This window comes from Crinia signifera, chromosome 2, assembly GCF_055691185.1.
Source record: "Crinia signifera chromosome 2, ASM5569118v1, whole genome shotgun sequence".
Classification (NCBI taxonomy): Eukaryota; Metazoa; Chordata; class Amphibia; order Anura; family Myobatrachidae; genus Crinia; species Crinia signifera.
In genome coordinates, this window is record NC_139218.1 from 398,450,118 (window position 1) to 398,464,793 (window position 14,676).

The window sequence follows — 14,676 nt, forward strand, 5'->3', positions numbered from 1 at the left end:
TTTGTAATACGAATACGAATCGTAAATGCATACGAATCGTAAAAAAAGACGCCCGAAAAATACACCTTGATTTCACATCTTAGAATTTTACACATGAGGAAAAAATCAGAAAATAATCCCCAGCTGATCAAAATCACAAATGTGTGACTTATAAAAGGTCGATAAGCACAAATACACACTTCCCAGCTTCACACATCATGGACACAGTAGAAACTCCCAGAGGGTCTCACTGCAAGATGGGGTCCAGACCAGGCACTCTGTAATGGTTAGCCATACCTCTGGCCACACCCCCTGGATACTGGCCACACCCCTAAACATGGGCACCAATTCTAACACTGTATTTGGATAATACGGTATCACCTGTACATCTGTGCACACTAAGATTCTGTGGCCATACTGCGCTTGTCCAGTAGATGGAGCACTGAGCCCTTGCACTGGCCACACTACAATGTAATCCCATTACACCACTCTGTATTGTGCTCAGGGACATATTAACCCATGGCTGGGCCCCTAAGCTTTCAGGTATTTAGGGCCCCTGCCGGCACTTCCGTCTTTCACACCACTACAGCTGACGGTTGGGACGCGGAGCTTATGCCATCAGTATTCAGCCAGTTGGGATACAGTCTGCGGACGTCTTTGCTCACAGGGTAATTGCTCTTTACTTATTATATTAAAATTGCGCAGTGCGCTATTGTTCCGCTGCCCCCCCCACCTCTACACCAGTCGTATTCATTCGTATTAAGAATACGATTTATTGTATTCTTATTCTTAGTAAATTTCCCCCACTGTATTATGCCTCATCTACAGATTACACTACCATTGTAATGCATGCAATTCTCAGCATGTCCTGCAGAGGGCGCTGTGGCAGAGACAGATGAACCAGACAGTAACAGTAACAGTAAAAATGTAACACAGCGGAAGTCACTTAATATTGCACCATGACAACATAATATCGTATATGTGGTAGGCAGCATTATAAATATAAACGTTAATAAATAAAAATTATTAATGAAATCCTGCATGTTCTGCCACCTGGCCACTAGGGGGCGAGCTAGGATATACAACATTTGGGGGGAAATGTAATAGGATGAGAGATTCAGAAAGTGAGAGATTTGGTAAGAAATCTCCAGGTTTTTTAAAGCGGCAATCATTTACACGGCAAAATCACACTGGTCCTGAAGGGTAAATGATTGCCGCGTTAAAAAACCTGGAGATTTCTTACCAAATCTCTCACTTTCTGAATCTCTCATCCTATTACATTTCCCCGCACAACTCAGTGGTGACCTGTATATTTACTTATTATTTATTACCCGTTATTACACGTATTCCGCAGAGTTTAATGACAGTACCTCTTTGTCCAGAGACGCCTCCAGGTGCAGCGGCTTATCAGACATAAGGAACTGCCTGGTGGTCTCCGCCATCGGCTGCGGCCCCGGTCTCTCTGGGGCATACTGGACTTTTCTGATTACTAAACGCACTGAGTTCCTGGAGGAAACAAACAAATGTTCCAGTGTCAGAACATAGGGTGGAAGCTGCACAGCCTGGTGCAGAGCAGGGCCTGGTGCAGAGCAGGGCCTGGTGCAGAGCAGAGCCTGGTGCAGAGCAGGGCCTGGTGCAGAGCAGGGCCTGGTGCAGAGCAGAGCCTGGTGCGGAGCACAGCCTGGTGCTGAGCAGAGCCTGGTGCGGAGCAGGGCCTGGTGCGGAGCAGGGCCTGGTGCGGAGCAGAGCCTGGTGCGGAGCAGAGCCTGGTGCGGAGCAGGGCCTGGTGCGGAGCAGGGCCTGGTGCGGAGCAGAGCCTGGTGCGGAGCAGAGCCTGGTGCTGAGCAGAGCCTGGTGCTGAGCAGAGCCTGGTGCGGAGCAGAGCCTGGTGCGGAGCAGGGCCTGGTGCAGAGCAGGGCCTGGTGCAGAGCAGAGCCTGGTGCAGAGCAGGGCCTGGTGCGGAGCAGAGCCTGGTGCAGAGCAGGGCCTGGTGCGGAGCAGGGCCTGGTGCAGAGCAGAGCCTGGTGCAGAGCAGGGCCTGGTGCGGAGCAGAGCCTGGTGCAGAGCAGGGCCTGGTGCAGAGCAGAACCTAGATACAATCTCCCTGCTGATGTATACCCCCCCCCCCCCCCTTAAGCAAATGTTTCTCATGTTTCCCTCATCCACAGGGAACCCCAAAAATGAGCTCTTAGTAATCACCTTCTGCAGTCATTAAATAACTCAGTGGGGTCATTCAACTATGCAGGACTCAGTCGCAGCCATGGGTTATGTTGGCCCTATGTTGTACTCACAGTACAGGTTGAGTATCCCTTATCCAAAATGCTCGGGACCACGAGCAATCTGGATAAGGGATTTTTCCAGATTTTGGAATATTTTTATTTTTTTTGGTCCCTCGGCATCCATGGCAGGCCTTCAGCATCCTCTCCGGCGTCTCCAGCGGTCCCAGGAGTGCATTGTGCGAGTGTGACGTCACCGGGGCGCCTGGGAACTCAAAAAAATAAATAATAAAATTCTAATTATTCCCACAAAAAAAAAAGTTTTTTGGAATAATTCGGATACGGGATGCCCGGATACGGGATACTCAACCTGTACCAGACTCGCCCATTAAAGTGGAATCTTGTAGTAAACTTTTAAATGATTTTAATAAAGGGATTATTGAGGGTATATAAAAGTGTATCTGGAAACTTTGGGCCCTACTGCATGGCCATATATGTTTGGTGCGCACCCCTGCCATCTCCCTTCTATAGCGGACTCATCTCTTGGGCCAGGTAATCTTCCCATGACACACGGCGGCGCGCTGTCACCACAACATGCAGAGATATGCACAGCGCAGTGACAGTATGAGATTGTCGCCCAGCAGCTGACACTTCCCCATTGTACAGCTATATATAGACAATCACCCTCGGAGACAGTGTTTGCAGTGGGGTTATGTGTTCTCCAGCTCAGCCAATAAAAGCATCCTTCCTCTTTCCAACAGCAGAGCCAGGGCGTAATGCAACGCTGAGGGCGGTTATGTAACATACAGCGCACAGATACAATGGGACCATTCTCCCTGGTCTTACGCGGTGTCACTTTCTATTTACCGGATTACCTGCTGCCAAACAGTTTGGCCTTGGGGCCTATTTACTAAGCCTTGGAGAATAATAGAGAGGGAGAGAGAGATAAAGTAGAAGCAAATCAGCTCTTAACTGTCATGTTGCAGGTCGGATTGGGACAATGGCAGTTAGGGGCCAGTTGGCTGGTACTTTATCTCTGTCCACTTTATTTCTCTCCGAGGGTTGGACTGGCCCGCAAGGACACACTAGAAACTCCCAGTGGGTCTCACTGCAAGATGGGGTCCAGACCAGGCACTCTGTAATGGTTAGCCATACCTCTGGCCACACCCCCTGGATACTGGCCACACCCCTAAACATGGGCACCAATTCTAACACTATATTTGGATAATACAGTATCACCTGTACATCTCGCACTGTGCACACTAAGATTCTGTGGCCATACTGCGCTTGTCCACTAGATGGAGCACTGAGCCCTTGCAGGCCGCACTACAATGTAATCCCATTACACTACTCTGTATTGTGCTCAGGGACATATTAACCCATGGCTGGGCCCCTAAGCTTTCAGGTATTTAGGGCCCCTGCCGGCACTTCCATCTTTCACACCACTACAGCTGACGGTTGGGACGCGGAGCTTATGCCATCAGTATTCAGCCAGTTGGGATACAGTCTGCGGACGTCTTTGCTCACAGTGTAATTGCTCTTTACTTATTATATTAAAATAGCGCAGTGCGCTATTGTTCCGCTGCCCCCCACCTCTCAGACCTCAGCTTGCCATGGTGCAGAGTGCCTTCAGCCAACGGAACACTGGGGCACAGGTGGCAGTGATGAGCCCCTGGTCCCTGCAGGGCTACAGGCTTCCGCCTGATGTGTAATACAGACCTGGCTGTGCTACAGTGCTACAGGGTAATTACATGTAAAACGTGCAGTATATATATTTTTTTAAATAATATACTAGTCACTAGACCGTCAAAATGACTGAACAACATAACAGTATTGTCAGCGCACTTGAATTCCCCCCATAGAGAGGAGGAGCAACGTTACCCTACTATTATATAGAAAATTTAGATTTTCGTTCTATTTTTATTTTTTTTTATTCATTATTTTGTATATTTTTACTATTTCTTAAGTATTACTAAAGCCCAAATGTTGCTTACAGTCCCGAGGGCCCACTAGGTCCGGCAAGCCTGCACCCCTGACCCTGGCACCATTAAACGGGATACAGTCGTATTGTCGACTTAGGTCGACAGTTATTAAGTCGACACCGTTGGGTCGACAGGCAACAAGGTCAACAGGGTTTTAGATCGACAAATGCGTTAAGTCGACATGGGTTAGGTTGACAGGTCGCGAGGTTGACATGGGTTTTTTCACACTTTTTTGAGCCGACATGTGCCGACAGGCGGTATTTCATGTCCTACCATCCACTAGGGCGTGGTGGGAGAATAAAATAGTGTGCCGAGGGCAGCGAGGCACCGTGCCCGAAGCATCGCGAGCAATGCTAGGGGCTGAGGTTGACTTCTAACTGTGTCCATGTCGACTGTGTCGACATTCGGGTAAAAAACAGTGAAAAAACCTCGCAACCTGTCGACCTAAGCCATGTCAACCTAACACATTTGTCAACTTAAACCCATGTCGACCTTGTCCCATGTTGACATAGGCACCTGTCGACCTTCACCCATGTCGACCTAGAACCCTGTCGACCTTGCTGCCTGTTGACTCAACGGTGCCGTCCGGTCCCTCAGGGTACTGCAGAGATCTCTGTATTACAGGCTCCTCTGATGGCGTGGTCTGGAATTATGTCACATCCCCCCCAGGACACGATCCTCGCAGATGTAGCCACAGGGAGGTTTTTACCTTTTATGGGTTTTCTCTTCCAGAGTCTCCGCGCAGAAAGCCTTCACTTCGTAGTCCACACCGCAAGCCTGCGCAGGGGGAGGGACCACTCAGGATAATCGGAACACACACATGATACAGTTTCGTATTTAATGTCATTTATCTCCCGCTCGTCATTATCTGTCTGATTAGAGTAATGTCGGACAGGCTGGGTGGTCTTATTAACCCTGTGAGTGACAAGCGATTCACCATAATGACCGGTAATGTCGCCTTACAGAAGGGATGGGGAACCTCCGGCCCGCCAGCTGTTGTCGAACTACACATTCCAGCATGCCCTGCAACAGTTTTAGTAGGACCAAATAGCAAAACTGTAACAGGGCATGCTGGGATGTGCAGTTCCACAACAGCTGGAGGGCGGAAGGTTCCCCGTCTCTGCCTTATAGTATATAGGAAGTATCTGTTTTTTACACAACACTTTTTATTTGACTCTATATAATAAATGTGAGCGGCGCTGCGATTCCTGGCGGATATTTTGACCATCGCTCACAGAGATGTCGGCACTTAGAGGGTTAATGAACGTAGCGCACACTAGGAGCTGCTATACATGAGACCGGGTGGGGTCCGTTAGGTCAACACCAAAGAACCGACATGCAGAATGTCGACAGTTACAAAAAGTCAACACTAGCAAAAAATGTATGTGAAAAGTTCGACCATGAGTTCATCACATTTTAATTGGTATCAGCGTCGACACCAGTACGTGGACCCCAAATATTTAAACCCCCTCGCATCGGGCCCGGTGTCTCGCTCCGTTCTTAATCATTGACCGCGCAGATGGAAAAGATTCTGATGTCAGTACTTTCATGTGTTGATTATAGCCCGGACACCCTCTGGTTTATGCGGACAATATTCATGTCAACTATATGGTGTTGACTTATTAACTGTCACCAAAAAACGTCTGTTACGTAGAACCCAGAACCCGAATCCCCTGCACATTTGGGATACGGTCACTACATCGACCCTATGAAGGTTTATATACATTATCCGACCTTAACCATGTCGACCTAAAGGTGCGTACACACTCAGCGACTTTCTTGGGCGAGGACGGCGTTCCATAGCAGGATGTTATGGAAATGCATCCAGCAGATGAGCGGCAGGGCCAGCAGTGATGCGGGAGCGCGCATCACCGCGCATTGCTGCTCAGTACACACTGGGCGGCTTTCAGCTGAAATCAGGAAAAGACAAAACTGAGCTGCTCAAAGTTGCCCAGTGTGTATGGGCTTTAAGCCCTTTTGACCTTCATTGAGTGAACCCTATGACCCATACGCCCTACACATGTCCATTCCCAAAGCGGCTTACCTTCCCTGTGTCTTCCGGGCCGGGCTGAAGTGTGACGGAACAGGGGAGGTTTGGTGGAATCTGGGGAAGAGAAAGGAGATCTCGCTATGGACGGTACATTATAGGGTTATTACACAGGATAAAGGACATGACCCTCTACAGGTCATCATACAATACACCCCCCCCCCCCCCCCGAACCATTAGCAATGTACAGTGTACCCCGAATAATGGCGCACCCCATAAGGGAGTAAATGTATCAAGCCTTGGATAAAATACCAACCAATCAGCATCCGTCATTTTACTTGCTGTGGTTGAAGCTGAGTCGATTGTACTTTATCTCTCTCTATTTCATCCCCCCATGGTTTGATATACATCCCCCTTTGGCCTATCCCATTTATTAAGCTACACTGTATATTCTATGGCCCCCATGCTTTTAGGGGCCAGATTTACTAAGCTTCAAAAGTGATAAAATGGAGAGCGATAAACAGCCAGCCAATCAGCTCCTACCTGACATTTTTCAAACACAGTCTGTGACATGGCAGGTAGGAGCTGATTGGCTGGTGGTTTATAACTCTCCATTTTATCACTTTTGAAGCTTAGAGCATCTGGCCCTTATTCCGGAAAGGAACAAGTTCCAGCTCCAGGCCTCCCACAGAATAGGCCTGAGAGGTTCCCACGGCCAGATTACTGATTGATGTTGGGATCTGCGTTATCAGCGGAGATAAGGATAAGATCAGTAGCACGGGCTGGCTCATATCCAAGGTGGATTTATCTAATGCATGTAAACGTGTAAGATAAAGTAACTCTTATTAATACAATAAATAACATTGTAGCGGCCCGTTGCCAGAAGTAGCCCAGCGCCGGCTTATTCCCGCCCCGGTTTCCCTTACCCCAGTACTGGGTTGTGATCGATGTTCCCTTGGGATGAGATCCAAGCATGAAATTGTATAAATAGATAAAACCAAAAGAAACTGGATCCCACTCAAGTCATGATGTATTTTTAGGTTATAATTTTCCCTAATACTATAACGAAGCCGCAATATTCATGTTTAATCTAATTACACCGGTTAGAAAACAAGTAATGCTCATTTTTTAGCTTTCTAGAAGAAACTAGAACTGCGATGGTAAACACAGGGCACATGGGAACGGTGATTATATGGAAAGAACCCTGACCATGCTTTCATGTGACTCCTGTTTGCGGTTCAATGTTTAATTACACACTCTTTTCATTTCCCGAGCTGATGACAGCAATTATCTAATTTCCTGGAAGCAAAAATGTTTGACGGAAATATAGATTTTCTTTTAAAAACCTGTCAACTTTGGCGAAACGTACGTAAGAAACGTACGTAGGCAGTGTCTCCTACCTCAAAGGTGAACGGGTAAGCGTGCTCACCCAACTTCTTGATCAAACGTTCCTGAAGCCGCGTCAGAGGTTTCTTCTCTTCCGGGACGGGCGGGAAAGCCTGAATGTTGGCTACGAAGAGGTCTTTCCGGAATGTCAATCCGAGGACATCGAGGTCTTCCCGTCCGTAGCGAAACGCGCAGGTCAGCGTCACAAATACTAGAGGGATTGAACACAAAGTCTGGTTGTAATTAAATCCTGATAATATGAAGATGACACACCTGTGCCCTGGTTATTGGGAAGATGTGCGGCCTGTGAATTACCTGCTACCGATCCCATCATCGCCTAACTACATAGGTAGGTAAAACCATCAATGATCTGACCTTCAGCTCCCCCGTATACCCGTATACTATAATAGTACTTTAGATGATAAAGGAAATTACTGAGGTGACATGCGATAGGGCCTGTTTCAGCCCTAATCGGTGTGCGTCAAATCCTCAGAGCCCAGCAATCGAGTAAACGCTGCCGCCAGAGATTCTCCCCGCCACTGTGCACAGCTGTGAATACGTTCACTTACCATAGAATGGCATTCCCCTGTAATAGATAGGAATTCATATGTGAGTGTGTGTCTCTGTGGCAGTCTGTATGTGAGTGTGTGTCTCTGTGGCAGTCTGTATGTGAGTGTATGTCTCTGTGGCAGTCTGTATGTGAGTGTGTGTCTCTGTGGCAGTCTGTATGTGAGTGTATGTCTCTGTGGCAGTCTGTATGTGAGTGTTTGTCTCTGTGGCAGTCTATATGTGAGTATATGTCTCTGTGGCAGTCTGTATGTGAGTGTGTGTCTCTGTGGCAGTCTGTATGTGAGTGTGTGTCTCTGTGGCAGTCTGTATATGAGTGTGTGTCTCTGTGGCAGTCTGTATGTGAGTGTGTGTCTCTGTGGCAGTCTGTATGTGAGTGTGTGTCTCTGTGGCAGTCTGTATGTGAGTGTGTGTCCCTATGGCAGTCTGTATGTGAGTAAGTGTCTATGGCAGTCTGCATGTGAGTGTGTGTCTCTGTGGCAGTCTGCATGTGAGAATTTGTCTCTGTGGCAGTCTGTATGTGAGTGTATGTCTCTGTGGCAGTCTGTATATGTCTCTGTGGAAGTCTGCATGTGAGTGTGTGTCTCTGTGGCAGTCTGTATGTGAGTCTATGTCTCTGTGGCAGTCTGTATATGTCTCTGTGGCAGTCTGTATGTGAGTGTATGTATCCATGGCAGTCTGCATGTGAGTGTATGTCTCTGTGGCAGTCTGCATGTGAGTATATGTCTCTGGGGCAGTCTGCATGTGAGTATATGTCTCTGTGGCAGTCTGTATGTGAGTATATGTCTCTGTGGCAGTCTGTATGTGAGTGTATGTCTCTATGGCAGTCTGCATGTGAGTGTATGTCTCTGTGGCAGTCTGCATGTGAGTGTGTGTCTCTGTTGCAGTGTGTATGTGAGTATATGTCTCTGTGGCAGTCTGTATGTGAGTATATGTCTCTATGGCAGTCTGCATGTGAGTGTGTGTATCTGTGGCAGTCTGTATGTGAGTATATTTCTCTGTGGCAGTCTGTATGTGAGTATATGTCTCTGTGGCAGTCTGTATGTGAGTGTATGTCGCTGTGGCAGTCTGTATGTGAGTGTGTGTCTCTGTGGCAGTCTGTATATGAGTATATGTCTCTGTGGTAGTCTGTATGTGAGTGTGTGTCTCTGTGGCAGTCTGCATGTGAGTACTGTATATGTCTCTGTGGCAGTCTGTATGTGAGTGTATGTCTCTATGGCAGTCTGTATGTGAGTATATGTCTCTGTAGCAGTCTGTATGTGAGTATATGTCTCTGTAGCAGTCTGTATGTGAGTGTATGTCTCTGTGGCAGTCTGCATGTGAGTGTATGTCTCTATGGCAGTCTGTATGTGAGTATATGTCTCTGTGGCAGACTGTATGTGAGTATATGTCTCTGTAACAGTCTGTATGTGAGTATATGTCTCTGTGGCAGTCTGTATGTGAGTGTGTGTCTCTGTGGCAGTCTGTATGTGAGTATATGTCTCTGTGGCAGTCTGTATGTGAGTATATGTCTCAGTAGAAGTCTGTATGTGAGCATATGTCTCTGTAGCAGTCTGTATGTGAGTATATGTCTCTGTGGCAGTCTGTATGTGAGTGTGTGTCTCTGTGGCAGTCTGTATGTGAGTATATGTCTCTGTGGCAGTCTGTATGTGAGTATATGTCTCTGTGGCAGACTGTATGTGAGTATATGTCTCTGTAGCAGTCTGTATGTGAGTATATGTCTCAGTAGCAGTCTGTATGTGAGTGTGTGTCTCTGTCGCAGTCTGCATGTGAGTATTTGTCTCTGTGGCAGTCTGTATGTGAGTGTGTTTCTCTGTGACAGTGTGTATGTGAGTATGTATCTCTGTGGCATTCTGTATGTGAGTGTGTGTCTCTGTGGCAGTCTGCATGTGAGTATTTGTCTATGTGGCAGTCTGTATGTGAGTGTGTGTCTCTGTGACAGTCTGTATGTGAGTATATATCTCTGTGGCAGTCTGTATGTGAGTGTGTGTCTCTGTGACAGTCTGTATGTGAGTATATATCTCTGTGGCAATCTGTATGTGAGTGTGTGTCTCTGTGGCAGTCTGCATGCGAGTATATGTATCTGTGGCAGTCTGCATGTGAGTATATGTCTCTGTGGCAGTCTGCATGTGAGTATTTGTCTCTGTGGCAGTCTGTATGTGAGTGTGTGTCTCTGTGACAGTCTGTATGTGAGTATATATCTCTGTGGCAGTCTGTATGTGAGTGTGTGTCTCTGTGACAGTCTGTATGTGAGTATATATCTCTGTGGCAATCTGTATGTGAGTGTGTGTCTCTGTGGCAGTCTGCATGCGAGTATATGTATCTGTGGCAGTCTGCATGTGAGTATATGTCTCTGTGGCAGTCTTTATGTGAGTGTGTGTCTCTGTGGCAGTCTGCATGTGAGTATATGTCTCTGTGGCAGTCTTTATGTGAGTGTGTGTCTCTGTGGCAGTCTGCATGTGAGTATTTGTCTCTGTGGCAGTCTGTATGTGAGTGTGTGTCTCTGTGGCAGTCAGCATGTGAGTATACTGTATGTATCTGTGGCAGTCTGCATGTGAGTATATGTCTCTGTGGCAGTCTTTATGTGAGTGTGTGTCTCTGTGGCAGTCTGTATGTGAGTGTGCGTTGCACTAGAATGTGACACAAGCACCACATTAGAATACACCGTGCACTTTACCTTTCCTCTCCTTCAGGTATTCTGGGTCCACCAGCACCACTCCATCTGGAAAAGACAGCATCAGATATCAGGGTAATTATATAATAAGTGCGGAGTTATAGAAATGTGTATCTGGACAGTCCGTCATTAAGATGTGACAAATCAAATAAAGTACTTCATGCTGACAAGTTCAGAGACACACTAATTGTTACACAGACCCAAAATGTTCACACAAATTGCACTGATCGGCCAATTGGACCCACAGAAGTACACTCCCCACTCCGTGTCAATAGGATGCCCTCTGTATATCATGGGCGGAGTCACTAGGGAACTTTCTGTATGGTATAACTGTAACTGGAATATTTTCTCTATGGTATGGCAGTCACTAGGATTGTCTCTGTATTGTATGGTGGACAGTGGTATGTTCTCTGCATTGTATGATGGTCACTGAGATGTTCTCTGGGTGGAATGGCGGTCATTGGGCTGTTCTCTGGTGGCTGGGATATTCTCTGTATAGTATGGTCATCACTGGGATGTTCACTGTATTGTATGGTGGCTAATATTCTCATTTAATTGTATGGTGATTACTAGAAGGCTTTATGTATTGTATGGAGGTTACTGGGATGTTCTCTGTAGGTTACAGCTGTCAGTGGGATATTCTCTATACAGTATTGCAGTCACTGGGATACTCTCAACATTATTTGATGTCTGTCTAGAGTAGTCTCTTTTAAATAACTTGATCCGATCAGTCCCACCCATCAGTAGGACAACAATTTTACACCCACGCAGGTTCCTAAATTATCTTTATGATTCGTTCTAAATGTAAAAAACATTACCTAAGTAAGCTAACGTCTTGTCTTACCAAACACAGCGTTTACAACCAGATTTGCATTTAATAATTGATTTTTTTTTTGTTAAAGGGCACAGAAAAGACAGAGGACTCGGGGAAACAACATTCTCAGGTTGAATATTAAATTGCTCCACGATAAGACCAAATGAATTAGGGTGGATAAAGAAAGGTTTTCAACATGATTAATTAGAAGAGGATAGTGGAACACGCAGCAAACAGCACTGACCTTTCCAATCTAAAACAATTTACTTCTACTCAGAGCTCTAGGAACACAGAAATAATGCACCACTGCCAGGTTATTAAATCACCAAATTCTGCAGCCGCCGGGCACTGGAGCCATGATAATTGAATACTTTACAAAAGAATGTTTGGTCCATTGAAATGACCGGCAGTCACCGAAGCTCGACTTTGTAAGGTCAAAATATTTTGTTGAAACTATGCGAATACGTTTTACAGACAAGGGTGTAAGAGTAGGAGTAAGGGGTGTAGCTACCATAGGTGCAGGGAGTGCAGCTGCTATGGGGCCCAGAGCTGAGAGGGGCCACCTTCCCTGTCACAGTTACATGTGTTATATACAGGGGTGTAGCTACCATAGGTGCAGGGGGTGCAGCTGCTATGGGGCTTAGAGCTGAGAGGGGCCACCTTCCCTGTCACAGGTACATGTGTTATATACAGGGGTGTAGCTACCATAGGTGCAGGGGGTGCAGCTGCTATGGGGCCCAGAGCTGAGAGGGGCCACCTACCCTGTCACAGTTACATGTGTTATATACAGGATGTAGCTACCATAGGTGCAGGGAGTGCAGCTGCTATGGGGCCCAGAGCTGAGAGGGGCCACCTTCCCTGTCACAGTTACATGTGTTATATACAGGGTGCAGCTACCATAGGTGCAGGGAGTGTAGCTGCTATGGGGCCCAGAGCTGAGAGGGGCCACCTTCCCTGTCACAGTTACCTGTGTTATATACAGGGGTGTAGCTACCATAGGTGCAGGGAGTGTAGCTGCTATGGGGCCCAGAGCTGAGAGGGGCCACCTTCCCTGTCACAGTTACATGTGTTATATACAGGGGTGTAGCTACCATAGGTGCAGGGAGTGCAGCTGCTATGGGGCCCAGAGCTGAGAGGGAACACCTTCCCTGTCACAGTTACATGTGTTATATACAGGGGTGTAACTACCATAGGTGCAGGGGGTGCAGCTGCTATGGGGCCAGAACTGAGAGGAGCCACCTTCCCTGTCACAGTTACATGTGTTATATACAGGGTGTAACTACCATAGGTGCAGGGAGTGCAGCTGTTATGGGCCCAGAGCTGAGAGGGGCCACCTTCCCTGTCACAGTTACATGTGTTATATACAGGGGTGTAGTTACCATAGGTGCAGGGAGTGCAGCTGCTATGGGGCCCAGAGCTGAGAGGGGCCACCTTCCCTGTCACAGTTACATGTGTTATATACAGGGTGTAACTACCATAGGTGCAGGGAGTGCAGCTGCTATGGGGCCAGAGCTGAGAGGGGCCACCTTCCCTGTCACAGTTACATGTGTTATATACAGGGGTGTAGCTACCATAGGTGCAAGGGGTGCAGCTGCTATGGGGCCCAGAGCTGAGAGGGGCCACCTTCCCTGTCACAGTTACATGTGTTATATACAGGGTGTAGCTACCATAGGTGCAGGGAGTGCAGCTGCTATGGGGCCCAGAGCTGAGAGGGGCCACCTTCCCTGTCACAGTTACATGTGTTATATACAGGGGTGTAGCTACCATAGGTGCAGGGGGTGCAGCTGCTATAGGGGCCAGAGCTGAGAGGGGCCACCTTCCCTGTCACAGTTACATGTGTTATATACAGGGGTGTAGCTACCATAGGTGCCGGGAGTGCAGCTGCTATGGGCCCAGAGCTGAGAGGGGCCACCTTCCCTGTCACAGTTACATGTGTTATATACAGGGGTGTAGCTACCATAGGTGCAGGGGGTGCAGCTGCTTTGGGGCCCAGAGCTGAGAGGGGCCACCTTCCCTGTCACAGTTACATGTGTTATATACAGGGTGTAGCTACCATAGGTGCAGGGGGTGCAGCTGCTATGGGGCCCAGAGCTGAGAGGGGCCACCTTCCCTGTCACAGTTACACGTGTTATATACAGGGGTGTAGTTACCATAGGTGCAGGGAGCACAGCTGCTATGGGACCCAGAGCTGAGAGGGGCCACCTTCCCTGTAACAGTTACATGTGTTATATACAGGGGTGTAGCTACCATAGGTGCAGGGAGTGCAGCTGCTATGGGGCCCAGAGCTGAGAGGGGCCACCTTCCCTGTCACAGTTACATGTGTTATATACAGGGGTGTAGCTACCATAGGTGCAGGGGGTGCAGCTGCTATAGGGGCCAGAGCTGAGAGGGGCCACCTTCCCTGTCACAGTTACATGTGTTATATACAGGGGTGTAGCTACCATAGGTGCAGGGGGTACAGCTGCTATGGGGCCCAGAGCTGAGAGGGGCCTCCTTCCCTGTCACAGTTACATGTGTTATATACAGAGGTGTAGCTACCATAGGTGCAGGGAGTGTAGCTGCTATGGGGCCAGAGCTGAGAGGGGCCACCTTCCCTGTCACAGTTACATGTGTTATATACAGGGGTGTAGTTACCATAGGTGCAGGGGTACAGCTGCTATGGGCCCAGAGCTGAGAGGGGCCACCTTCCCTGTCACAGTTACATGTGTTATATACAGGGTGCAGCTACCATAGGTGCAGGGGGTGCAGATGCTATGGGGCCCAGAGCTGAGAGGGGCTACCTTCCCTGTCATAGTTACATGTGTTATATACAGGGTGTAGCTACCATAGGTGCAGGGAGCACAGCTGCTATGGGACCCAGAGCTGAGAGGGGCCACCTTCCCTGTCACAGTTACATGTGTTATATACAGGGTACAGCTACCATAGGTGCAGGGAGTGCAGCTGCTATGGGGCCCAGAGCTGAGAGGGGCCACCTTCCCTGTCAGTTACATGTGTTATATACAGGGGTGTAGCTACCATAGGTGCAGGGGGTGCAGCTGCTATGGGGTCCAGAGCTGAGAGGGGCCACCTTC

The 14,676-nt window shown here is 48.1% G+C and overlaps 1 protein-coding gene across 4 annotated transcripts in view; it reads right to left on the reverse strand.

Annotated features, from left to right (window-relative positions):
- The window catches only part of LOC146058295 (beta-arrestin-1), a 100,747-nt gene that overhangs the window by 29,783 nt on the left and 56,288 nt on the right, over nucleotides 1-14,676 (reverse strand). For all 4 annotated transcript variants that reach the window (XM_083170532.1, XM_083170531.1, XM_083170530.1 and 1 more), the window contains exons 4-8: nucleotides 10,795-10,839; nucleotides 7,565-7,761; nucleotides 6,222-6,281; nucleotides 4,887-4,954; nucleotides 1,350-1,485 (exon numbers count right to left, since the gene is read on the reverse strand). In XM_083170532.1, the coding sequence (XP_083026658.1) occupies nucleotides 1,350-1,485; nucleotides 4,887-4,954; nucleotides 6,222-6,281; nucleotides 7,565-7,761; nucleotides 10,795-10,839 (506 nt within the window). The remainder of the gene's footprint in view (nucleotides 1-1,349; nucleotides 1,486-4,886; nucleotides 4,955-6,221; nucleotides 6,282-7,564; nucleotides 7,762-10,794; nucleotides 10,840-14,676) is intronic.